The 24,046-nt window shown below is 42.5% G+C and overlaps 2 protein-coding genes across 2 annotated transcripts; one reads left to right on the top strand and one right to left on the bottom strand.

Moving 5' to 3' along the window:
• Nucleotides 1-520: 520 nt before the first annotated feature.
• zranb1a (zinc finger, RAN-binding domain containing 1a) lies at nt 521-14,090 on the bottom strand. The gene is made up of 10 exons (XM_061094737.1): nt 13,970-14,090; nt 12,522-13,375; nt 8,842-9,029; nt 7,832-7,985; nt 7,029-7,100; nt 6,068-6,266; nt 5,078-5,198; nt 3,405-3,534; nt 2,308-2,537; nt 521-1,545 (listed from the first exon to the last, which is right to left on the bottom strand). The coding sequence occupies exons 2-10, from the start codon at nt 13,351-13,353 to the stop codon at nt 1,330-1,332; spliced, it is 2,142 nt and encodes a 713-aa protein (XP_060950720.1). The 5' UTR covers nt 13,354-13,375; nt 13,970-14,090; the 3' UTR covers nt 521-1,329.
• A 936-nt stretch (nt 14,091-15,026) lies between these two features.
• Nucleotides 15,027-21,093, top strand: hpdl (4-hydroxyphenylpyruvate dioxygenase-like). Its single transcript, XM_061095251.1, has 5 exons — nt 15,027-15,725; nt 19,557-19,723; nt 19,807-19,958; nt 20,283-20,410; nt 20,510-21,093. The coding sequence occupies exons 1-5, from the start codon at nt 15,037-15,039 to the stop codon at nt 20,709-20,711; spliced, it is 1,338 nt and encodes a 445-aa protein (XP_060951234.1). The 5' UTR covers nt 15,027-15,036; the 3' UTR covers nt 20,712-21,093.
• The last annotated feature ends 2,953 nt before the right edge of the window (nt 21,094-24,046 follow it).

Raw genomic sequence — 24,046 nt, 5'->3', positions numbered from 1 at the left:
ATTAAAATTAACTCTAGTTCTTGAAATTCCATCCCAATTGAATCGGGAAAGAATCTAGAAAAACTCTCAGGACGTTTCTCATTTCCTCTGCAACAGAGACACTACTGCACATCACATCTTAGTTCTTATACTCACAGGATTTCCTGGAGAAAATTACAGACATTCCCATCCACCAGCTAGATATTTCAGGCATGCAAAGAAAGTCTGTCTCCTTCAAACGTCACAATGATGAGATTTTAAACTCCGACAATGCCAAACTGTCCCCTTAAATTAAATCAAGCTGCACTGAATAGCACAGACTCATGTCAGTTGTCTAAATGTGCCAAAAAGTAAAATGAGAAAAACAAATCCAGATCTGTCCCCTTAATTTAATCTGATCCAGAGGTTAATGAGTTCTTCTTTGGCCCATTTACCACCAAGTTTCAACAAAATCAAGACAGTAGTTTGTGTAAAATTATGCACACAGATGCAGAAATGAAGAACATCTTTGGTGAAGGTAACAAATGCAAGAGACAACAGCGAGGATGCAAGTGAGTCAAATTTAATAATGCACTCCACAGAAAGAGTGTTTGGTTTTTCTCTTCTCCCCCCCGCCCCCCAGCGTCACCACCACCCACTCAAACAAGAACAGGAGCCATGAAGTCACACGTAAAAATGTCAGTAAACTTTGTACGTCATTGTTCCCCCCCCTCACAGAATGTAGGTTTCATCTGTGCAAAAATAAAATACTTCAAGACTGAATGAATCAAACGGAACACAGGTAAAACGGGGCAGAACAAGAGGTATCACCGCGCTAAACTCTCCTAAACAAATAAATAAATCCAACATGGGGAGGGGTTTAGCAATCAGAAAAAGAAAAAAAAACACTTTCACATACACAAGAATCAGCATCCTCTCAGATTAAAGCAAAACATTTCTCTCAGGCAATTCTGTAAATGAAATTCTCATAATCTAGTGCAGCTTCGGGATTTCCTTAAATATGCTATATGTTCCTATAGGTCGTAGCGTTTCTCTCAGGTCGAGATGATTGCTTTGATTTAACAAATTAGGAGAAAACTGAGAAACAGAAGGCAAACTAAGTGGACTTGATGTGCTTTTTGAAGGAGCAGTAATCAGGATTCTGTTTGTTGGTGCTGGTATCTTCTTCTTCTTTAATGTTCCTACCACAGAGCTCAGAGAACACATGCATTATTACAAGTCTCAGAGATTTACATTTGGGAGACGGAAAGGAAACAAAGAAAGAAAAAAAAAGAAAAATGAAGACGTAATCTCCCAGAGCCTAGTGTCCAGTCTCAAGAGTTTGCGGTTTCTTCTTTACCTCCCCCGCACTCACTCATCTTCATCCTCCTCCTCCTCGCCGTCGGAGAGAGAGGCACAGGGGCGGATCTGGCGGTATCTGTCCAACCACTTCTCCACCATCTGGGTGACCAGGGGGTGGTTGCGGCGGCGGGAGCTCTTCTGCATGGCTGCCAGCATTCCTCCTTCTGTCACGCAGCAGTCCAGCCATTCCCTCAGCAGCTTCTCCTGCTGCTCCTCGTTGCCCATCTGAGGCGCAGGGACACGGGAGACATTTAAGATGTGAAACCTCTGGTGCATCACACACACATTATACCTCCATTGTCTTCGAAGGAAGCATATTTGACCCTTTAAGCAAACAACTAATAAAACATTTCCCCAATAGAAATCATAAGAAATTAAAAAAATTTAAAATCAAATATGAAGATAAATAGATTAATTCCAGGGGTGTAAAGTAACGAATTACATTTACTCACGTTACTGTAATTGAGTAGTTTTTTCGTGTACTTGGTAATTTTTTGTAGTTTTTGAAATGGGTATTTTTACTTTTACTTAAGTAGATTTTAACCGAAGTATTGTACTTCGCTACATTGAAAATTACATCCGTTACTGAGTAAAAAAAAAACATAGTTCATGGCGCAAGGCAACTCTCACAACCCGACTTGTTAAATGTTTAACATGTTTAATGTCATTACACTTAAATTTGTAAAGATTCTCCTTTAATTAAAAATAAATGTTTTTGGATTGGATTTATGACCCCTTGTAACCCTAACCCCCATCATGTTGTTGGAAGTAACTAAGTAACTTTTACTTAAAGTACATTTTAAATTAACTACTTTTTACTTTTACTTGAGTAGATTTTTAGCTGGGTACTTTTACTTGTAGTAAAATGTCATCAAAGTAAAGGTACTTTTACTTGAGTACAATATTTCAGTACTTTTTACACCTCTGATTAATTCCATAAAAATCCGAAACACAAATCTAAATTTTCACCGCGGTACCAGAACGTACCTCTTGTGCGGACAGGAAGTGAATGTGCAGCAGCTTCCTCTCGCTGTCCACCAGTGGCAAGAAAGTGACGGTGACATCATCGTCAGTATTGAGGTTGGCGCCCGCACCGCGATTGTCGTAGCCATCGTTCTCCATGGCCACCAGGGCCGAGAAGTGGCCCCGCGTGTAGCCCAGGGCGATGGGGCTCTTCCAGCAGAAACTTTGCTCCCATAACAGAGGCAGGTACACACCTGGACACACACAAACAGACACACACACAGAGGAGGTCAGGGCAGCTGGGAGATACCGTACGACACGACACTGGAGCCACAGGGAAGGAACAGGCTCTGCAGCTGGACGCTCAGATGACACTGAGTGTGGATGTCAGTCAGGACCGAGCACCAACTCAGATCTGACCTGACATCAGCTCACTGGAGACAACTGGGTCATTGTGAGCAGAGAGCAGCTCTGTGGTGCCCGGCTCCTTCAGGAGAGAAAGAGTGACAGGAGGTTTTCAACCATGGTTTCTTTGCGGCCTCCTGTACATCAGTGACCACAGAATTTCAGGGGTCTAACATATTCTGCTGTTCTCTGGGGCCCCCCCTCTCTGCTCCAGGCCCCGGCCAATTGCCTGCTTTGCCATGATGCATCACCGAGTTATAAAGAGACTCTGAGCAAAAGTAGCTCAGGATGAAATTATAAAATAATCCCTTTTAGAAATACATAGTTAGTACACTATGTGACCCCAAGCACATTCAAGGGTCAGCACATCCTAAATAACAAAGGTTTTAAAAAACAAATCACACAATCTAAGTTGTTTCTGGCCAGGGTTTAAGAGGGGAGGAGAAATCTGCCTCCTCTCCTATACAGAGGAGTTAAATTGGAATTTAATTTTCAGGTCTTGCAACGACCAAAGAAAAATTACTTATTAACAGATTTTATAGGAGCTCCAATGAAACGGCTCCTCTCGAGATTTGTGAACAGCAGGTAAAACAAACCTCCACGGCTCACAAGCCAAAAGCAGGTCTCTGTATAGTTTTGTTGAACCTGTGCTTCATAGAATCACTCAAATATTTGTAGAACAGTCACTCATGAATAAAGCGCTGTTGCCGCCTTACCTTGAAAACGAGTGTATCCTAACGTTTCCCCACGGAAACTTTTGTAGTATTTCACTCCGTAGACTATGATGGGTCTGCGAAGAATGTGCGCAAGAACAAAAATGTGGGTCTGCTCCAGGCTGGCCCCGGGCTGCGTGGGGGGGGAAAGGAGAAACCAAAACAAAAAAATTACACATCATACACACAACCCCTCCAAGTATACATTCAATATCAATGCAACTAAAAATAGTGGAGAGGTGTGAGGCTGCCAAGCTCTGTGATCGTATTGCAAAGCAGTGTCCAGTACACCAAGAACATGCAACGCTGCAGCTCTGGGCACTCGCCCCCCCCTCACTCTCCTTCTCATTTCTCACTTGTACCATCTACATAAGCAGAAAGCAGATTACATAAGGGCGTTTAAAAATATGTGTGTGTGTGTGTGTGTGTATCTGTAGAAGCTGATCCTGTCCGTCACTGTCACAGCCTCAGATGAGGTGCACGGTTTGTTTATGCAGCAGTGTGGAGTGGCTCTCTGAGATAAATGCTTGTAATCCCAAGGTCACATGTTGCAGATGAGCTGTCCATCTATTGTAATTGCTCATATCCTCCCTGTCATTCATGCACGGCCCCGACTTCCACTGCGTCTCTCCTTCACGTCACTGCCGTTCACTTTGAGTTGATGAGCAACTCTCCAAAAGCCTTAGTACTCATCCACACTGTCTTATTATTAAGTGCTGAATTGCTACCACTAAGTGCGTGAGCCTGCTGAGAGTGGAGGATCAGTGCAGTTACAGCTTTGACCCACAGAGGGAAGTAACAGAATCTGTTGACATGTGTATCTAGATCCTACAACTCAAATACATCTCTCCCTCTTGGTCTTGGATCCTAATTTTGTTCAAAGTCAGATTGGACTAATTTAAAAGGCGGAGGAACATCTGCTGAGTGCCGAGATGAGTCCACATGAAAGACTCTGAAGCTCTGACCTTTTAATGACATTTGATAACAACAGCCGATACAAGATTGTGGCTCTTCCGAATCCCAGTGAAACACACGATGATAAAAACCTTGAAATCAAAAACAACAACCATGAATTTATCGCAGGCTAAAGGCGACCTGGGGGAGTTTATAAAATCGCTCAACGGATGGTTTTCAAAGTTCCTGTTTTATATGCATCTCCTGCTGTAGAAGCACATGATGCAATGCAAATGTGCAGTGGAGCCTTTTCATTATTACTGACCAATGTCAACAATGGAGGTTTATAAGGACAGACTGAATAAAAGGGGGAAAAACTGTTAAAATGTCAATATAAACATTTTAAACTTGTGTATTTGTGCTGAATAAGCCGCACCATGTTTTGTTGAGATTAACACAGTTTAAATATCAATAACTCTGCTAGTTTACACAGTCCAAAGGGTGGTTTCGGTTGCCAAAATAAGTAGGTGAAGTTCCAGTATTTCTAAATGTGGTCCAGGCAGTTTAATGATTTTCTAAAACAAGTCACAGTCTTAAAATAATTAACGTGTTGACATTTGAATTTCAAACAACCAAAAAACACATCAAACCTGTGATGCTGCTAGGGGAGAGTACATCAATTTATAAATTACATTTCCAACTCCATGAGCCATTTTCTGTCTTCCCTTGATAAGAACTAAAATGGAAGGAAGTGAGTAAACCGGGAGGAATCTCATAATTACCTGGCTGGCCAAAGACAGGATGAACGCCCAATCCTCCTGCCACTGCTCCTCTCTCAGGGAGAAGTGCAGACCAAAGCTCTGCGAGTACCACGACTCCCACTCCTTCCAGCGTGTGTAAAACCTATAATAGTTACAAGTTGGATCAGTTTTTGGACTATTGTTATCCTGTTTTTATAGCACTAGTAATAAAAAGCAGGTTATTTGTCCTCCTAAAGTCAATTGTAAGCTGTTTTTTTCCACCAAGACCGAAAGAAGTTACATTGAGAAATAAAAATATATTTTATGTCAAATACACATCAAATATCTTTATAAAAAAAAGACTTTCTAACACCTCTAAGTAAAGAAAAACATTTGTTATGCATATTGATCAAAACCACCCACATACAGAGTGAAATGCACACTCACAGAAGAACATCTTTTTCATATTACTCCTTAACAAAGTAAGCAAACCTGTATGTGAATGTGTCAGAGAAGTTATGTAAATATGAGAAAATGCTTCTGCAAATCAAACCACCAAAACCGACAGCAGGACGTGACTGCACTGATGTCCACAGGCAGCAGACAAGCAGTGAACAGCAGAAGCTTAAACTTTGCACAAATTCCAGACTCCTATCACTATCAATTTGTTTTAAACAAATGTACATCTTTACGGAAGCCATTTTCTAGGGCGTCAAATCTTGTTTGGAGCCAAGTGAGTGCAAATTCCAATTCAGCCTCAGTCAAACTTTATTTATTTAAAAGCAACAAGGTAGATCTTCACACACCTAGTTTTCATTATGCTGAGGACTTTGCTCTACTGGAATATGCAGCAGCAAGTCAGCATTGTGAGTTTCTTGGGTCGATTTTAATGTTCAAGGACATTATTCATAATACAAGTCATTTCATTCAGATTTTACTGTGCTTAATGTCTTTAAATAACACTTTAGACATGCAGCATGTAGCATATTACAGACACTAAAAACAGCACGGTTTTCTGGATTGGATTCTCACCAGTGGGAGCAGTCGTGCAGGCTGTCGTGGAGCGTCTTGCGGAGGATGGAGTCCTTGTCGTAGATGCCCCAGGTGGCCTGCAGAACAGAGTCCAGCAGACAGTCCCCGGCCGTACGGTTCCATAAGGCATACAGGCGACTGTCCAGGCGCGTGCCCAGCTCCAAGGACCAGTTGATGACGGGAGATTCCTCTTCCAACTCTATACACACAGAGACAAGACAGAATGGATTGATGTTGGGTAAGAGCACTACATAGAGGTCAGCTTCCATTAGGCCATGTTCAAACCCTTTTTTGTTTGTCAAACTCTGCAGGAAAAGCAACAAGGAAGTATAGATGAACCTTTTAGAAGAACCAGAGTTAAAATGGAGATTAAGTGAAAAGTTGATGGTTCTTAATGCATTCACCAAAATGCACAGGAACAGAGCTGCTGAGTTGAAAGTTTAAGATGTGCAACTGCTGCAGCTGATTGTTATAGGGACAAAATGAGCATTGCAAAACCTGCTGCTCAGCATTTCTATTTCCTGCTGATATAGTATGAAGCACACCTTTACCAATTCCTCAGTCACTTTCTATGCAAAAGCCCAGCACACCAGTCCTCAGTGATCTAGTTCATAGAGGCTTAAATAGGTCACAGGATTCCCCTAGTATCTTCAGTACAACACATAAACACACAGATACGTTGAAAAGGATTTACACACAGCCCTGTGAATGTAACTTTGTTGTGCGTGTGGGTGTGTGTGTGTGTGGGTATATAAAAACAATGAGGTCAATATAAGAAAGGGGACAGAAGATGAAGCAGGTGCTGGTGAGCTTAAGACGGAAAGAAGAGTTGAAGAGCAGATGTTGGGTTTTAGACGTCCCTTAGAAGAGCAGATCATGAATCACAGCCATCTAAAACCTGCCATGTCTGAACACATGGGATACACACACATGTAGATAACAGGTATGAATACTCCGGTACCTTTCTGCACATCCCGATCCAACACATCATCAAACAGCTTCTCTTGGACAGCAGGCGGCAGGTCCTCTATATCTGCAACGACAGATGAGAAAGATAAGTATTCATGCTCATCAGAACCTAATGGAAGCACCAGGGGCAAGAGAAATGCTACAGTAGTGACACACAGAGAGGATGGTCTTTGCAATTGCTTTCACTGGCTGACATTTTGTCAATAGCACACTGTAAAGACAAGCTCTGTACAGCATGTTGTGCTTCTATGTGTGTATTGAACTGTGCGCACCCGAAGCCAGAACACTGGCGGCTATTCTCTGGCTCAATAGTGAATGGCACTGGCTTTGTCTGAAAGAGAGAGAGACAGAAATGGAGGGAGAACGCCTTGCAGCTGGCCCCGGGCCAAATTCAGTCTGCAAAGAAATACTTGACATACAAAAAAAAGAAAAAGGGCAGGAAAAAAAAAAATCATATCTATCAGTGAAGCCTGCATAATCTTTCACCCCAGCGGCGATGGAAGCTCTAAATCACTAAAGAAACGGTGGTTCTGAAAAGCTAAGTGCATGTCATTTCAGTGAAGACATGACACCACAGGGACGAGACAGTGAACTGCTGTTTCTCAGAGTAACAAGGCTGGACCTTATTCTTCCAATTCTCCAGTGAGGACGGGGATAAACAATCTGAATCTGAAACTCTGCATACTAGAGGGAAACTCCTGAAATGAGTGTGAAATAAAAGCATTACTATATCTCACAGTTTAATATTAATATACAAGTTATCCACTAAGCGTGTGACAGAGTCGTGACGGGTACCTGCAGGGAGGGTGAAGGTGACCGGGTCGGTGAGGAAGTAACAGGCGAAGTCTCCTTTGCGCTGATGTAGTGACGCTGCAATTTCCCTGCGGATCTGCTCCGTCAGCTCGGGACACACCATGGAGGGGATGCACTTGGCAGCCTGCTGGTTCACCTTAAAAACAAAACACACCGAGTCAGTGAAAGTCAGAGGTAAACACACTTTACTTGTATTTATTAATTTCCACTGTATAAGAAAATACCAAGATCATCTGTCTGCATTTCCACACAACGTAAATGAACTGTTTCTTCACATGACGGCAGACGAGCATCAAGGTAATATGTCAAATTTTCACCCACTATTACAATTTACACGCACTATATGCAAGATTGCACGTATTTTGTATATTAAAGAACAAATTCTGCAATTCATAGTGAAGAGGCCATTTCCCTCTTACTACCTAAGCGACTCATTCCCCAGTGCAGCCCTCTGTGACACTCCTAATCGTTGCTTGCCCTCCTTGCAAACCACATCAGCTCTGTGGCATCACGTCCATTAGGAGCCAGTGACGGGTCTGCATGCCAGGCTAATCCGCTACCTAATCCTCAAAGTGCACTTCCACTGTAATTATAGGCATTACGGACATCTGCTATATATTGCCTACTCTGGCACAGAACAATTATAGACTGTGATGTGGTTGACGAGTTGAAGTCCAGAACAGCATCAAAACTACAGAAGCACTTTGCCTTTTTGTTTAAATGACAAACTTAATTAAGACTTTTTATAATTCAGTCTGATAAAGGGAATCACAAGATTACTGGACGGTATTATCCTCATACAAGGCTTAAAGGGAAATTTACAATCGGACTCAACTATTGATTTTCCTACTTGGTATATTCTCTGTGTACTAGAAAGGCTTTAATCTAGGGTTAACATGTTACATAAACTCATAGTGAATTTAAGGTCAGCATATTGGCACAGCTTTCATTTAAGCAGGGTAGCAAAGACAAAAATCGATGGCCGTTCTTACCTCCGTTAGCAGGATGGCTAACATGTCCTGCCTCTGGAAACGAATAGCCAGATGGACCAGGGTGAAGCCTACGTCGAACGCGGAGGAGCGGTTGAGGAGCTGCACCTCGTCGGCGGTGAGCTGTCGGGCGATGTCGCCTGGGGACGACTTGTAGGCTTCTACCGCCGCTATGTCTCCCTCCACGACACCTGAAGAAGAGGAAGGAAGGAAGGTCAGATGATAGGAAACACAGGAATTTTATAGAAAAAATGGAACAGGGAGTTAAAGGTTGAGTGTGTAGAATTAAGTGACATCTAGTGTTGGAGTTGCTGGTTACAGCCAATTTCTGCTAATAGATCTCTTTCACCTGAATCTGACACACTGAACCTTTAACATACTGGTGCAGTTGCTGTTACCAGGAACTAATGCACACAGGTGGAGGTGACCCACAAATATGCTTAAAATTTATGTTCACGGAAGAAGGAACAATTCACACTCAACCCCTGTCACAACAACAAGCTTGTTCATAAACCCCTGCTGTCATCGCAAGGCATTTTCACTCAGCTTATTAGGTTTATATCAATAAGAGGTAACTAAATACTAAAGACATGTCACAGTATACAGGAATAAATTCAAACGAATGACAAAAAACAACCTCTGAATAGACCATAACATTAAATAAACACCTGTGTAAATACCATAAACTTTAGAGGGTAGATTTTATTGCAGGGTTGTTGTGTTAAACTGTACATCAACTGTTGATTGAGTGTATGAGAGTATGAGAGTTTGATGCCAAACAGTGGGACTTCCCGTTCAAACACATCTTAAAACCTGTCTAAAAAGAAAATTAATCCATATAGAAAAACATGGGAATCCTTTTAAATCAGGCCTTTGCCTTGTAAAGGGATTAGTCTTGTCTTTTGGAGCGGCTCCAACTCCACGTCCCTGCTCGCAAGATGTAACAGCCAGCTCCAGCAAGCCATAGTTCAGATGACCTCTAGATGTAGCCACTAGCTAACCCAGTGTGAGAACAGTTATCACACTGTCAGGCGCTTACAGAGCAGAACAGTCAGAGCAGTGTAGCTTATAATGCAGAGCTATCGGAGAGCTGTGTCAGACAGAGGACAGTCTGTGCAGATTAGCGTCCTCCCCCGCTCTTCTGGCCCTAGTAGTCTCAACATCTGTTACGGGTGAAATGAGTGGCAGCTAGGTAGCACGGTGAAACTGAACGCATAACCTTCTGTGAGGAGGTTCATGGGCAGAGGGCAGTTACCTTGGGAGAACCCACATTTCAACATGCCAAGAACGTCAGGTCTCCTTTTACACATGCCGGATGATGTTTTGCAAACACAGACCCGTAACTAGATGCCCAATGATTTAGCAAATGATTAACAGCTCGTGCCATGCTGGACACCTTAAATAAACTTTTGGTTTAAGTCAGAGTTGCCATGGTACAAACAAGATGGAAACCTGTGTCCTGATTCCACTCCACATATGCAGAGCATTCCCATTATGAAAACATTAAGGTTACACAAGTGTCCTTCCATAACGTCCTTTGCCAATCTGGAGTGTTTGTTACCATAGTAGCTAGCTGGCCTGAGAAGTAGCGATAGCTCACTCCTCGTAAAATAGTGTTCACTGAGATGCTAAACAGAAATGTTAGAGGCATCATGACAGCCTAATAGTTTAGATGCATGCCACATAACAGCAATGTCTATGCTTCATTTCCAAAAACCTGAGTTGCATGCAATACCCCACCCGCTCTCTAAAGACAACTTGTCCGACATGTCTCTTGAACAAGTCTACTGTGTTGTCTTTATTTCAGAATTGGTCGCTCAAGATGTTCAGGATTCCTCATTTCGGGCTGATCGTGTCATTTTGGGATATTTGTTTTATAGTCTGATTACACCATAAGGGAGTGAAATTTTTTTTCAATATCATAAAATACACAGCAGGTCTTTTGTGTTGTTTTAAACAATCAAATAATTATATTGCATCAACAAAATCCTTTCTATTGCTTAAAGTAAAACAGAGTTCCTCTCAAATGTTTTTACAATCACACTAAACTGTTCAAAACATCCCCATGAGCAAACTCAAACTAATGATCTATGATATCTAAATTGTCCGCTTACAGTATTTCAGTAAAACAAAAGAACAATACAGCGCAAACAGTGTGCTTCCTTTAGTGGGGAGGTTGAATCAATGGGATCATTTGATTTCGGCAAAAACCGCAGAGCGCTGAAAAAACTTCAGCAGAAAAATGCAGGGAAACAGTCAGTCGAGCGAGGTGAGATCAAGTTGTGGGACCAGAGGAAGGGCTGAGCCTGGTCATAACATGCTGCACGACTCACTTCCTCCCTCCACAAACACTTTGAGGAGCCGTACTGCAGCACAGGCAACACAAGTGAAGCCAGGATAATAAACACAAGAGACAGAAATCAAAAGACAGTTAAACGCCTGGAAATGTCTAAAGGTCTGTGTGGGGCGTAAATGAGAAAACAAACTGTGCCACAGTGACACAACATCAATGTGTTGTGCTCTTCAACAACAACCCGAACAGGGCAAACGGAACAAAGGTCGTTGGACACTGATCATGTGCTGCTTTCATGCTTTTTGACATTTTTTGTTGACTGGTGTCCATGTCTTGTCAAGGCTATTTTTTGCCCTCTGTGGGCCTCTGCTCGGCACATAAGCACCACTGTTTACAGGGTGTTTTGAACACGAGCCAGGAGAGCCTCTGGTCTGCGGGCTCCACTCTCAACTGTGCTGCCCAGACGGCCCATTCATCCCCACCGGCTGGGAGGCACTCACACCCTCTCAGTTTCTCAAAGACACTCTCAGTGGCACAGCAAGGGCAGCGCTGGGGCTCGGTGATGAGCCGGATCAGATTCCCACCAGCTATTTCGCTACACACTGTCATTATCCCGCCTTTCAGATTAATTTATGCTTTGTTGACGATAAGTATCATCTCGCTGTAGTGGAACATTTCCACCCGAGGGCACCACTATGTGAAATTAAACCCTTCTCGGCAAAGCCCCGGTTCTTGCTAAATTCCTCTTGTGCCCTCAATGTTTGGAATCTAAACAAGGAGACATGACACTCATTAATAAAACACCACTATGGCCTTGGTAAGGTGAGGCCCTGTGTACTCTGTAACAAAGTAGACCTAGGCAGGAACTAACTGAATTAATGTTTTGCCTTGGGGACAAAGTGTTGCCTCTGACTGGAGCAACTCGATCGGTCAATACGCAGCATGACATCATGGGAGGAAATAAAAAGCTGGTGTGACAGTGGATAACAAGAAAAAAAGTGGAACACGAGTATGGATTATTTGTATCAGTTTAGATTACACAGGGGAACTGCACAGGGATATGACAGCCTGTCCTGTAAACCCTTTGACTATTTGTCATCGCTACTATGGGATGCACAGGCCAGACCAGACGCCAAGAATTTTAAAATCTAACCACGTCCATTTATCATCTTCAATATTGTGCAATCGGCTGATAGCTTTCACCTTTAATGATGGAGGATTTCATGGAGAAAATATCCAAATATGTGAGCAAGTTCTCAGGGTGATGTGCTGAAATTGCTTGTTTTGTCCAACCCACCAAAGACCTTGAAAATGGCTTATCCATAATCAGCTACTAATTTGTTCACTTCCGCCCTTGTTGGAGGAAGATGAAAATAACATAAAAACTCACCGGCACATGCATTGAGGAACAGCCAGTCTGTTTTCCGCATTCGGTTTCTAATCTGCTTCAGCTTCTTGAAGTCCACGTCTTGCTCCTCTCTGCTGCTCATGGCTCCAGCTGCCAGCTCTATCCTCTGGAAGTCCATTTTGACATTGTCTTCCCTCTTGGGCATTGGAGGCGACCTCCTTTGGCCCGGGCCTCCACTGCAACTGCCCCTCCACCGACCTCTGTCCTGCTCGTTGATCACTGGTGACGGATCTGCCGACTCGGCCCGCCCTATGGCTTCCTGGTTGTTGGGCTTGGGGTGCTTACACACCACGCACTTTGTAGTCTGGGGCCAGTTCTGGTAAGTGCAAGCTGTGCATGTCCAGTGCTGCTGGTGGGTGTTGAGTCTGTTCCTGTCATTGTACTCCTCACAGGTGTCCACAGGCGAGTGGAGAGCAGGACGGCAGCCTGCGTTGGAGCCTGAAGTCTGGGGGGACTCGGTGGGGCTGCTGGTCCTCTGGCGCTGACACAGGCACTGGGTGCAGCGGATCGCCCGGGGCCAGTTCAGGTAGGTGCACACCTGGCAGGACCACTTGCTGGCGATCTCGGCAATGCTGGCCGGCTTAACCCTGGGCCTGGCACTCGAGTCGGGGCAGATGAGGAGGCTGCTGCCACTCTCAGTTCTTGGAGGGCTCCGATCTACACCGGGATCTGGATCAGGACAGTTCTTGTAAGGTTCCTCTGTGATGATGGGGCCCGTGGACCTGTGCGCACGGCACATGGTGCACTTGACTGCAGACGCCCAGTTCTCATAGGTGCAGTAGTCACAGGCCCACTTCACCTTCTGCTCCGTCATTGTGGATCACTTTGGTTGGCCACTGTGGAGGGAAATCCAGGTAGAAGTGAGTCAAAAACAAAGTTCTGTGAATCGTCTCGAAGATCAGTAAACATGATGAACAAATGTTTCAGATACACGAGTTGCTCCATGTTTTCCAATAGTTTTTAAACTAACATCTGGTATCTTCACTGACATTGACAGCTCGAGATAATGGTGTGACAGTGACGTCGCCTGCTGGCTGTCGACCATCGATCACAGTGTGGACGTCATTAACTTCCTGCCAGACTTTAATCTACATGAACCGGGTTAGGGTTACCTTGTTGTCCTTAGTGATAGCATGCTAGCTCGCAGGCTAACCACCCAGCTAGCATACAGGGCAGCAACCGTCGCTTTTTTTTTTTTTTTTTACCAGTTAATTGACATTTCCCTAATAACGTACAAGCTCATAACGTTTCCTCAAGAGGAATACTCGCAGGAAACACGTATTGTTCTCACGGTTTCGCGGCGGCGCTCGGTTCTCAAGTGTTGTGGAAAACCACAACAAACCCCACTCCTCCTCCTCCTCTTCCTCCTCCTCTATCAAAACCTTCCCAATCCGAGTGTTTCCGGCCCCGTCGCTGCCTCACATGTTTACCTTCACGTCGGCGTTAAGCTCCCGCAGGACGACCCGCAGCTCGACGAAGGCTCCGCGCGGCCGGGATCATGGCGTGAGTCCGCGTCGCTCCGCGGGTTCCATCGCCTCCGTGTTGTTTTAATGGCGGCGACAGAGAGACCAGTGAGCAGCGGAGCCAAAATAAACGTTCCCGCCCCCGTCACCAATCATCTGGCCCAGCGCGCCATCCGATTGGCTGGGAGCAGTGCTGCGAGGCGTTCAGGACTCATCAGAAATGCAACAACTCTGAGGGGATTTAACTTTTCACGGCGAAAGAATATTGTGTTTTTACTCGGTATAATTTTGCTATTTCAAGAGATTTCGCTTCATCGTTTCTTGGTATTTAATCTGGAGCGTGAGGTGTTGTTACCTTGCGAAAGAACACGTACTATTTCGGGGTGTTTGTTTGACACAGTTTATAAATATCCGAGCTTTCCCGAAACCCCAAATTGCCCCGTGGTTGCAGGGTGAAATGTTGTCACTACTATATCTATGGTCACTACAGTCATGACTACAGTTAGGAAATAAAACTTTATTGAAATGAGGCGAACAAACAAATTAACGTAAACTACTATGTTGTACGTAAAGTGTAATGTCGTGTTTTTATGATTTAAAATCTTGGTAAAGCAAGGTTTCATTAAATAAGCATATAAAAATGGGTGTTTTTTGAATAAAGAAATACATCCTTGTGAATAAAGAATTTTACTAAATTTAGGAAAACATGAACCATTTGAACCATGTTTTATCCCCGTATAAACCAAAAACATATATAATTTAAGGATCTAAAACAGAAATCGATTATGTATTGCTATTTAAACAAACAAATAATGAAAATCCACACAGAGATTACATATTTTAAAAACACATTCATTCATATGGATCATTCAGATTTTATTTCAATGTTTGTGTTTTATTCTTTTGAGAAGCACGTTGTAAAGAAAACTTCCGTACACTTTATCATCATCATTATCATAACTATTGTATACTGTGGCTGGGGGGCGTTGTTCGATAAGTATGGGACACGCCCCCTGCCAAACGTCACATCCAACATGGCAGCCTCCTTGAGCCGGTTGCACCACATCTCGCTCCACGTTTCTAACGCGGGGAAAGTAGCCAAAGACCTCGTGTCCAAATTCAAGTTCCGCCTGTTCGCCAGCAGACTGACCGGCGGGTCCCGGCAGCTGGCCTTCCGGAAGGGAGCGGCCGTCTTCCTCCTCAACGAGAGAGCAAACCGGAGCCATGGCAAAGTGAATGAAGAGCCTCCTCACCCTCCTCATCCTCCCCGTCCACAGCAGGTGAAGGTGGGGAATCAAACCCACGACTCATCCGAGAGATGTCTGTACGACGTGAGCCCCGACTTCCCCGTGGACACGGCGAGCAACGTGTGCTTCGAGGTGGAGGATGTGGAGAGGTCATTCATCCACCTCCAGCGCCTGGGCTGCAGCTTCCTGGTTCCGCCCACCACGGTCCAGGACGACGGGGGTCCCGTCACCTACTCCGTGGTGAAGTCCGTGGTGGGGAACGTGTGCCACACGCTCATTGACAGGACCAGGTACGAGGGAGCCTTCCTGCCTGGGTTCGAGATCCACGAGAGGGACAGCGGCCTGGAGGACGAGGACACGTCCTGTCCAATCACACACTTCGATCACATCACGTATGCCTGTCCCAGGAAGACGACCCACCAGGTCATGAGGTGGTACGAGCAGCTCTTTGGTTTCAAAAGGTTTTTCATAGACAGGTGAGTCACAGCGAATCACTGTTTTCTCCAGTGATGTGCAACAGGCACGTGCACAGACATTTTGGGGGGCAGGTCCTCAAACCAAAAAAAAGGGCAACCATCGCCAAAATTATTTACAATAATAATAAATAAATAAAAACATACTGATCCTCCCTCATTTGTTTTACTAGTTGATGGCCTGATCCAATATAAAAGAGAGCTGCTACCCTGAGCTGCTTGTTGCAGTTCCCTGTCCTTCTGCTTTTGGAGTCTCTCTTTTCTTGGCATTATGCTTGTTGCGGGTGGAAATCAAAGGCAGGAGGCGTCGTTCTCAAGTTAAAATTAAGCAGGTTTATTCAGAGGTCACAGGTCAGGGGGGGCTTGTCAGCGCCGCGGAGCATGTCGGGGCGAAATTCTCACAAGAACTCAAATAAATGCCCCGTCAGACATCAAAACACATTGGGGGGAATTGATGACAGAGAGAGAAATTTTTATTCTTAATTATTGATGAATGAAGAAAAAATTGGGCTCCAGCAGAAGGGCAGTTTTCTCCTCAATGGCAAAAGGGCTGGTGCTTGAGCACCACTAGGGGTCTATCTGTGCACGTGCCTGGTGTACAAAGTACTTGAAAGCCATACTTGAGTCAAAGTACAGATATCTTACTTGAAAGTGACTCCGGTAAAAGTTAAAGTCACCCGTCAGAAAATGACTTGAGTAAAAGTCTTAGAGTCGCTCATATTAAATGTACTTAAGTATCAAAAGTATCTGGTGTTGAAATGTACTTAAGTATCAAAAGTAAAAGTACGAGTACCAAAATTAAAAGTGCTAAGTGCTTTTTATAGTAGGCCTATACAGACAACCCAAAATTGTTCTCTTCAGGATTTATTTCAACTGACTGAAAAATTATTACAACACTATATATATATATAATGTATAATTTTACAAATTTTGGACCCGAGATGCTGAGGTTAAAATAGTATTGGACAAGTGCATCTGAACTTCTAGAGACAACAAAGAATCAACTCAACAGAATAAACAAGTGCCTCTTGAGTCTACCAAAGAACACTAATAGACCAAAGTATAACCAGTAGAAAAGTCTGTAAATATAACTAAACATGGACCTTTCATCAGTAGCAGGAGTGATGCACAATGCCCCTTATGATAACTCAGCAACAGGAAACTAGGCACACAAATTAAGATAGTTTCTCTTTTGTTAACAGCCTGGGCAGTGCTAGTACAGAGAAGAAAAAACACTGGACACAGTCTGGTTTTGCTGCCAAATTTCAGACTGAACAAGGAAATAAATAATTGAAGACAAATGTTTTTTTGAATGCTAAATTACATCTCCAAAATACATCCAATTGAATATCTTTAGGTGCAAATTTGGTTACAGTATTTTGGTGACTTTATTTTGAAGTTTCATAAATTATCAGTATCTTGCTTGACGGCACTTCAATACTAACCTTTTGTGTCTATTAGCTGTATTTTGTAACTGCCTGTATATCTGCCCACCAGCTTGTCCACGCATCTACATGTAAGCCTGTTTATTTATCATTAGACTATCTTCACTGCATTTGTTTCCAGCAGGGTGAGAATACACCTGTAGGGTATCTTGCCTGTAGGGACGGCAAAGTGACACAACCCTGCTTGAAGTTGTATACATTAGCCAGTTTGTACAATACATATATAAAGGCTCAACAGCTTCTAAGTTGTGTTGAGTCAGCACAAAGGGCGACACCACTAGGACTAAGGCGTCCTAGTGGTGTACAAAGTACTTGAAAGCCATACTTGAGTCAAAGTACAGATATCTTACTTGAAAGTGACTCCGGTAAAAGTTAAAGTCACCCGTCAGAAAATGACTTGAGTAAAAGTCTTAGAGTCGCTCATATTAAATGTACTTAAGTATCAAAAGTATCTGGTGTTAAAATGTACTTAAGTATCAAAAGTAAAAGTACAAGTACCAAAATTAAAAGTGCTAAGTGCTTTTTATAGTAGGCCTATACAGACAACCCAAAATTGTTCTCTTCAGGATTTATTTCAACTGACTGAAAAATTATAACAACACTATATATATGTATATATATATAATGTATAATTTTACAAATTTTGAACCCAAGATGCTGAGGTTAAAATAGTATGGGACAAGTGCATCTGAACTTCTAGAGACAACAAAGAATCAACTCAACAGAATAAACAAGTGCCTCTTGAGTCTACCAAAGAACACTAATAGACCAAAGTATAACCACTAAAAAAGTCTGTAAATATAACTAAACATGGATCTTTCATCAGTGGCAGGAGTGATGCACAATGCCCTGCTTGAAGTTGTACACATTAGCCAGTTTGTACAATACATATATAAAGACTCAGGAGCTTCTAAGTTATGTTGAGTCAGCACAAAGGGCGACTAAGGATTGGAATTGGCAGTATATAGATATATAATACATTTGCAAAAATTATATTGCCATTATAGTGAGTAGAAAACTGGGCCTGATTACCCAGGGTTCCATTTGGCGAGGTCCATTAAAAAACCTGTATTGTGTGCATGAATATGCAGTAGTCCACGACACAGTGTTTGTTTTTGGTTGTGTTGGGTGTTTTTCCATCTTGATTTGTTTTAAATCTGTTTGTTTTGTTTACGTGGACGTGTAAGACTAAGCAGACACGGCCAACCAATGATAGTCTATTTGACAACAGTTTTTTTTTTAAACCAACTACTTCCAATATTTTCTTTAAGACAAGTGAACCACTTGCTGCTTCGAGTTATGTATTTATGTGCAGATGTTGACACGAAGCAGGAAAGGGAAAACAAATGTGAATCGAAAAATGAATACCTTCAAAAAATTATGTAAAGTCACCTAATAAAAACCCTCAAAAGGCCAATTCATTTGCCTGAATAATAATCCTTACAATTTCAATAGGGCCTCACGTCTGTCAGTGCCTGTCAGTGCTCGGGCCCTAATAATAAAGACTGCAGGTGCGAGAAGGCGAGAGAGAGGTGCGCCGTGCGTAAAGGTGCACGTTGCGCCAACCTCCGCTGCTCAAGTAACGAGCCAGTTTTGAGAATGTAAGAAGTAGAAAGTACAGATATTTGTGCTCAAATGTAGCGAGTAAAAGTAAAAGGTCGTCAGGAAAATAAATACTCAAGTAAAGTACAGATATGTGAAAAATCTACTTAAGTACAGTAACAAAGTATTTCTACTTTGTCAACAGTAACAAAGTATTTCTACTTTGTTACTTAACAAAGTATTTCTACTTTGTTACTTCCCACCACTGGTTTTCTCCAGGGTTTAGTTTCAAGTTTTGTTTGTCATATGGTTGTTGGACAAGAAGGGGCAGTGCAATAGTCAAATAAAAATAAAAGCAAGGTAGAAATAGGTCACTATAGCAACATTCAAATACAAAATAAAACTAAAGCTTTCTTTCTGAGTTGCCTGCTGCTGGAACATCTGAATTCCCACGCTGTGTGGATCAATAAAGTTTTATCTTATCTCATCTCATCTTATCTTTAACAAGGGCAAGAGAGACACCGAACACCATTGACTTTTGTTTGTTCATTGTTTGCAAAATGGAGAAATAAACCACTTATTAGTCCCTGCGTTATATTCAGTCCTCAAGTGCCTCAGGGGCTTTTTGAGTTGAGTTTTAATTTTTATTCATTTGCTTTTTTTACCAAAGTTTGTGGACAAACCGTCACTACAGCAGTCCCACTCTGTTTTGTTCAACTTGTTGTCAATCATATTAAGATGACTGGACTATCTGAACCCTGGACATTTGCCCCCTTGTATCACGTTGTTTTTGGGACTTTCTGTATTTTATAATACAACATATTGCTTTGTTTGTTTTTCCGAGCAGGGAAGAAGATGTGGACGAAGGTTTTGTCATAAACCAGGAGGGCATCGGTCTGCGTCTCACCGCCATGGAGTACTGGAAGTGCAGCAAATCAGGCATCGTTCTTCCCTCTGTGGATAAAAAAGAACCAGACTGCAAGTTTGTCATAGCCGAATCGCTGCCCGAGCAAGGTAAGAGCATCTCTCAAGATATGCTCAGCCATCGTGTATGAGCTCACACTTCATCTCACACCGTCTGCTTGCTTTAATTTCAGGCAGGAACCAGGTGGACACCTTCTTGGAGCAGCACGGGGCCCCGGGGATCCAGCACATCGGGCTGTACACAAAAGACATTGTTTCCACAGCGCGTGCGATGGCTGGAGCTGGTGTGCAGTTTTTCTCCCCCCCTCCTGCCTACTACACCGAGGTCTGTCTGAGCATGAACTGATTGATGCAACACACAACCCACATTTCAATCAGCAAGTCAAAAAAGATGATGTGAAGAAAATAAACCTTTAGTAAAAAAGCAGCAGCATCCCAGAGCAAATTGGCAACAACCGGTCCAACACTATTAAATATCAGAAGATATCAGGCCTTGCAATGACTTTCGATGTCAGTCTTTAATAGACCTCAGGTAGAACTCTAGTGCTACATTGGTTGGATACTTTACTGTGACACAGATCATATTTACAAACATATGATGTTCTCCATTGATTTTTATATATTTTACTGATGCTCTGTGCTGTGGCAGGTGGGGAAACGGCAGGAAATAGAGGAGGCAGGACACGACCCCCAGAGGCTGGCACAATTTGGCATTCTGCTGGACACAGACCTGCACAAGGATCCCTCATCACTAAAAGCATCCAGTGAAAACAGAAGGTAAGAGCCAATAAAGAGCAACAATTACTGGTGTTTTTCAGCCACTTTTTCACTCAGTCCCATGTTGTTGAACACCATGTTGTCACTGTCTGTCTCTAGATACCTCCTCCAGGTGTTCACCAAGCCCATCTTCGCAGAGGACACCTTCTTCCTCGAGCTGATCGAGCGAAGAGGGGCGACGGGCTTCGGCGAGGGAAACATCCGAGCGCTGTGGAGGTCGGTGCAGGCCTACATGGCCAACGAGAGGGGGGATTCTCAAGGAGAGGCCCCCCCGAAGACTGCTCACCCCGTTCAGGCCTAGACACTGCAAATGTTTTTTAACTGAGGCTATTTTATTTTTATGCGTTTTATATGTTAATATGAAATCATATATTCAAAAGGAATCATGTCAAATGTAAAAAGTGAAATATTTAATGAGACACTGTGTCTCAGTACGTATTGTGTGCACTGCTAACAAATAAGAAATGCTATTGTGCTAATATATGTGTTGAACATGCCTGAACATGTTACTGATATTATAGAGCATTGTGCACAAACTGGTTCGATGACTGATGAAACATAATGCACTTGACACCTTACAAACAAAAATGCGCTTGATGAAACGGTAAAACAATGTCTTTGTTTTCACTTTCAAAGCCAAGCAACTGACGACTCCTGAGCAACTGTTCCTCAGTAAATCTATAACTCACAGTGGAGCGTGAAACTCAATTACTGTTCTCAAAGTGTGTGTGTGTGTGTGTACTTATATTTACTTTTCACATTCACTTAATAACTTGATAATACGTACATACTTTAACTTCATATGTTGAATTTTCAAATGGTTTTGAAAGCACTTGTAATTAAGTAAAATCTTAACACTTCCTCCATAATTGCTGCTGTAATATAAATTAAACTAATGTAGATATGATTAACTCCAGCTCAAGCTGGTAAACGATGAGCAGCTGCTCAAACGTTGATGCATCAATATTAATAACTTAATTATGTGCTAAGTATGTGGTAATATAATACTTCCATAACTCATTTACAAAAAAGAATGTATGCAAAGACTTACAGCCACTTTACCACATTACAGTCTAGAGTTTTACTCCTACAGTACTTATGGTAGACAAATCTTGGATAACTAGTTATTAATATTAGTAATTTAATTTAGAACCACTGGTCTGAGCTAAGCTGTGTTTCTTGCTCAATAACTCACTCACACAGTCACTCATGAACCATTCCTGGAAGAACAGCTGCACCTCTTTCAGATGCTGTTGAGGTTTTAGTGATGTTCAAGCGTTTGGCAAAAACATGCTTTTACAGCCCCTTCGAAGGGATCTTCAGAACCCACAGAGATGTGCCAGTTCAATTAACTGGGCTATAAACATTATGGGCGAGGATAAGTGGGACGAACGAGAAGCAGTGAAACTCAGATGGCGTTCCATGAAAGCCATGTGCTCTTTCATGTCCCCACTACAGTTACAGTATCCTCGAGTTAACAGCTGAAAAATAATCTCAACCTCAAGCTTCAAAAGTTCAATTTGTAAATACGTGTACTTCTGCCTTTTGACAAATGGTGTCACTGTTTTTCTTTCACTCAAGTGTGACACACTTATTGCCAAATCAAAACTTTTAGAGTTGACTCAGTTTCTGATACTCGTAATGGCAAACAAACTCACTACACATAAAACAGCTGTCGTCTTTATTCCACTTTAGAAGTTATTTATGTCAAGAGACATCAAGACATCTTTATTGTCACTGCGAATACAATAAAATGTTGTGTGGAGCAAGCCTGAAGATGCCTTATTGGAAACACACACAGACTAAGAAACATGGAATTAACAGTAAAAGCTTAGAATAAGAACATAAAATCATGTTTTTACAAGGAATTCAAAGTAGAGAGACAATAAACAGTACTATGTAATAATAATAATAATAATCCTTACAATTTCAATAGGGCCTCACTGTCTGTCAGTGCCTGTCAGTGCTCGGGCCCTAAAAACAATAAACTATAATAATATGACAGTCACAAGAACTAGTGTTTGCACAGATAAAATAAGATAAATGCTGCGCTTGGGGGAGGTGGATAGATTCGAAGATAGTAAAAGAAGAAAGGAGAATAACTGGAAATGATGACTGCAAACAGTTAATGGGGAGAGAATGAACTGTTGATTAAAGTTGAGAGGGGAACGCTCCTGAAACAGGAGTCCTCCAGCCATCTGTCTGCAGCCGCTGAGAAACACAGATGGCATACAGCATTCTGCATGGGGTGTCAGCACTGGGAGTTGGAAGCTCACCTCCTATTCACTGTAAACCACATGGTAGCTACGGTCACATGGAAAAAAAGAAAAAGAAGAAATGACTAAAGAAGCTGTAACACTAAAGTTCAATCTTGTGGCCTTTTTGTAGCTGTGATTGGTGGATACTGCCCCCTATGGCTTTGACAGTCACAGCACACACGGCTAAAGTTGCTGAACTGTCTCCCCAAACAGATTACAAAAAAATGCTAAGTTTGCTGTGCAATACATAATTTGCCGTCCAGACTGCTGAAGGGGTTTTTGGTTTAAAAACAACCTGTCACCCCCGGCCTGCAGCTCACATAGTTGAGGAGACAAATCCTCGGTGCCCTTTAACACAAAAGGCAGACAGTCTAAAACCGAGGAGGACAGTACGGCAGTCTGACAGTCTGGGGGAGATTAGTGGCACACAGCAGATGTTACTCCTTGATTAACAATAGTGTCTGCCAGGGGTGACCCTCAGCTCCCCCCTGCCCACCCCTCTGAGCCCCACTGTGTTAACTTCGGGCCCCACAAAATAAATCTGCTTACCGTATATATTGGTGTTATGGGATAGGAATGTGTTTTAATATTTTTGTCCGATTATGCAGAAGTATCTTCAATAACTGCAATTTGCTTATGTCATGGTTGCTATTTAGCATCATAACAAAGTGTGCAACCATGTGAGCTCACATTTATAAGGTTTACACTACAAATGCACACAGTATCTAAATATGAAAGTGTCCAAATATCCAGAAATAAGTTTTAAAAATGTGATGTGCTGAAGAAATAGCCTCATAACTAAGTGTGTCAACCATGTGACCTCTCATATACACAGTTTACAACTCAATTAATGTGCACACAGTATCTAAACATACACAAAGCTAAGTAAATGAGATGAAAATGCTATATTGAGAGTGAACCTTGACTTTAGGGAAAAGAAGGTTTGCAAGATAAAGACAGAGAAGGTAAAGATTTCTGGAACCACCAGTTACAGTGGTACTAATATTGTCTGCATATATTGTATATGATACCCCTGGACAAGGGGTGGACGACCAAACCTGGAGAGTTGAATGAAAGCAAACTGGATGCTGATGTAAGTTATGATAACTCCGTGACTCTCTTCCAGGAAGGAGAACATCTGTTTGTAATGTGTGTATTTATGTAGAATCAATGCTTATTATACTGGAATTCACTTTGTGAGGGGGAAGTAGCAACGTGCAGCGGTGGAGAGAGGACCCAATCGTATGAATTAATAGACAAAAATGTACCCTAGTAAAAAGTAGAGTACCACATAAACTTTTTTACTTGAGTAAAAGTAAGTACTTACTTTAAAAAATATTTGAAGTGTTGAGAATAAAAGTAGACTTGCCGATAGTAG

The sequence above is a fragment of the Limanda limanda genome, chromosome 21 (assembly GCF_963576545.1).
Source record: "Limanda limanda chromosome 21, fLimLim1.1, whole genome shotgun sequence".
Lineage (NCBI taxonomy): Eukaryota > Metazoa > Chordata > Actinopteri > Pleuronectiformes > Pleuronectidae > Limanda > Limanda limanda.
Note: the sequence above shows the minus strand (reverse complement) of the source record. Positions and strands in the feature narration are given on the sequence as shown.

What these genes read in the sequence shown, in the direction of transcription:
- zranb1a (XM_061094737.1), bottom strand. Translation starts at nt 13,353, where the DNA reads ATGACGGAGCAGAAGGTGAAGTGGGCCTGTGACTACTGCACCTATGAG. An exon ending in CTGCACGACTGCTCCCACTG is followed by an intron (nt 5,199 to 6,067) that starts GTGAGAATCCAA and finishes TAACTATTATAG; the next exon opens with GTTTTACACACGCTGGAAGG. An exon ending in TCCTGTCTTTGGCCAGCCAG is followed by an intron (nt 3,535 to 5,077) that starts GTAATTATGAGA and finishes CCCCCCACGCAG; the next exon opens with CCCGGGGCCAGCCTGGAGCA.
- hpdl (XM_061095251.1), top strand. Translation starts at nt 15,037, where the DNA reads ATGGCAGCCTCCTTGAGCCGGTTGCACCACATCTCGCTCCACGTTTCT. An exon ending in CGAATCGCTGCCCGAGCAAG is followed by an intron (nt 19,724 to 19,806) that starts GTAAGAGCATCT and finishes CTTTAATTTCAG; the next exon opens with GCAGGAACCAGGTGGACACC. An exon ending in CTCCTGCCTACTACACCGAG is followed by an intron (nt 19,959 to 20,282) that starts GTCTGTCTGAGC and finishes GTGCTGTGGCAG; the next exon opens with GTGGGGAAACGGCAGGAAAT.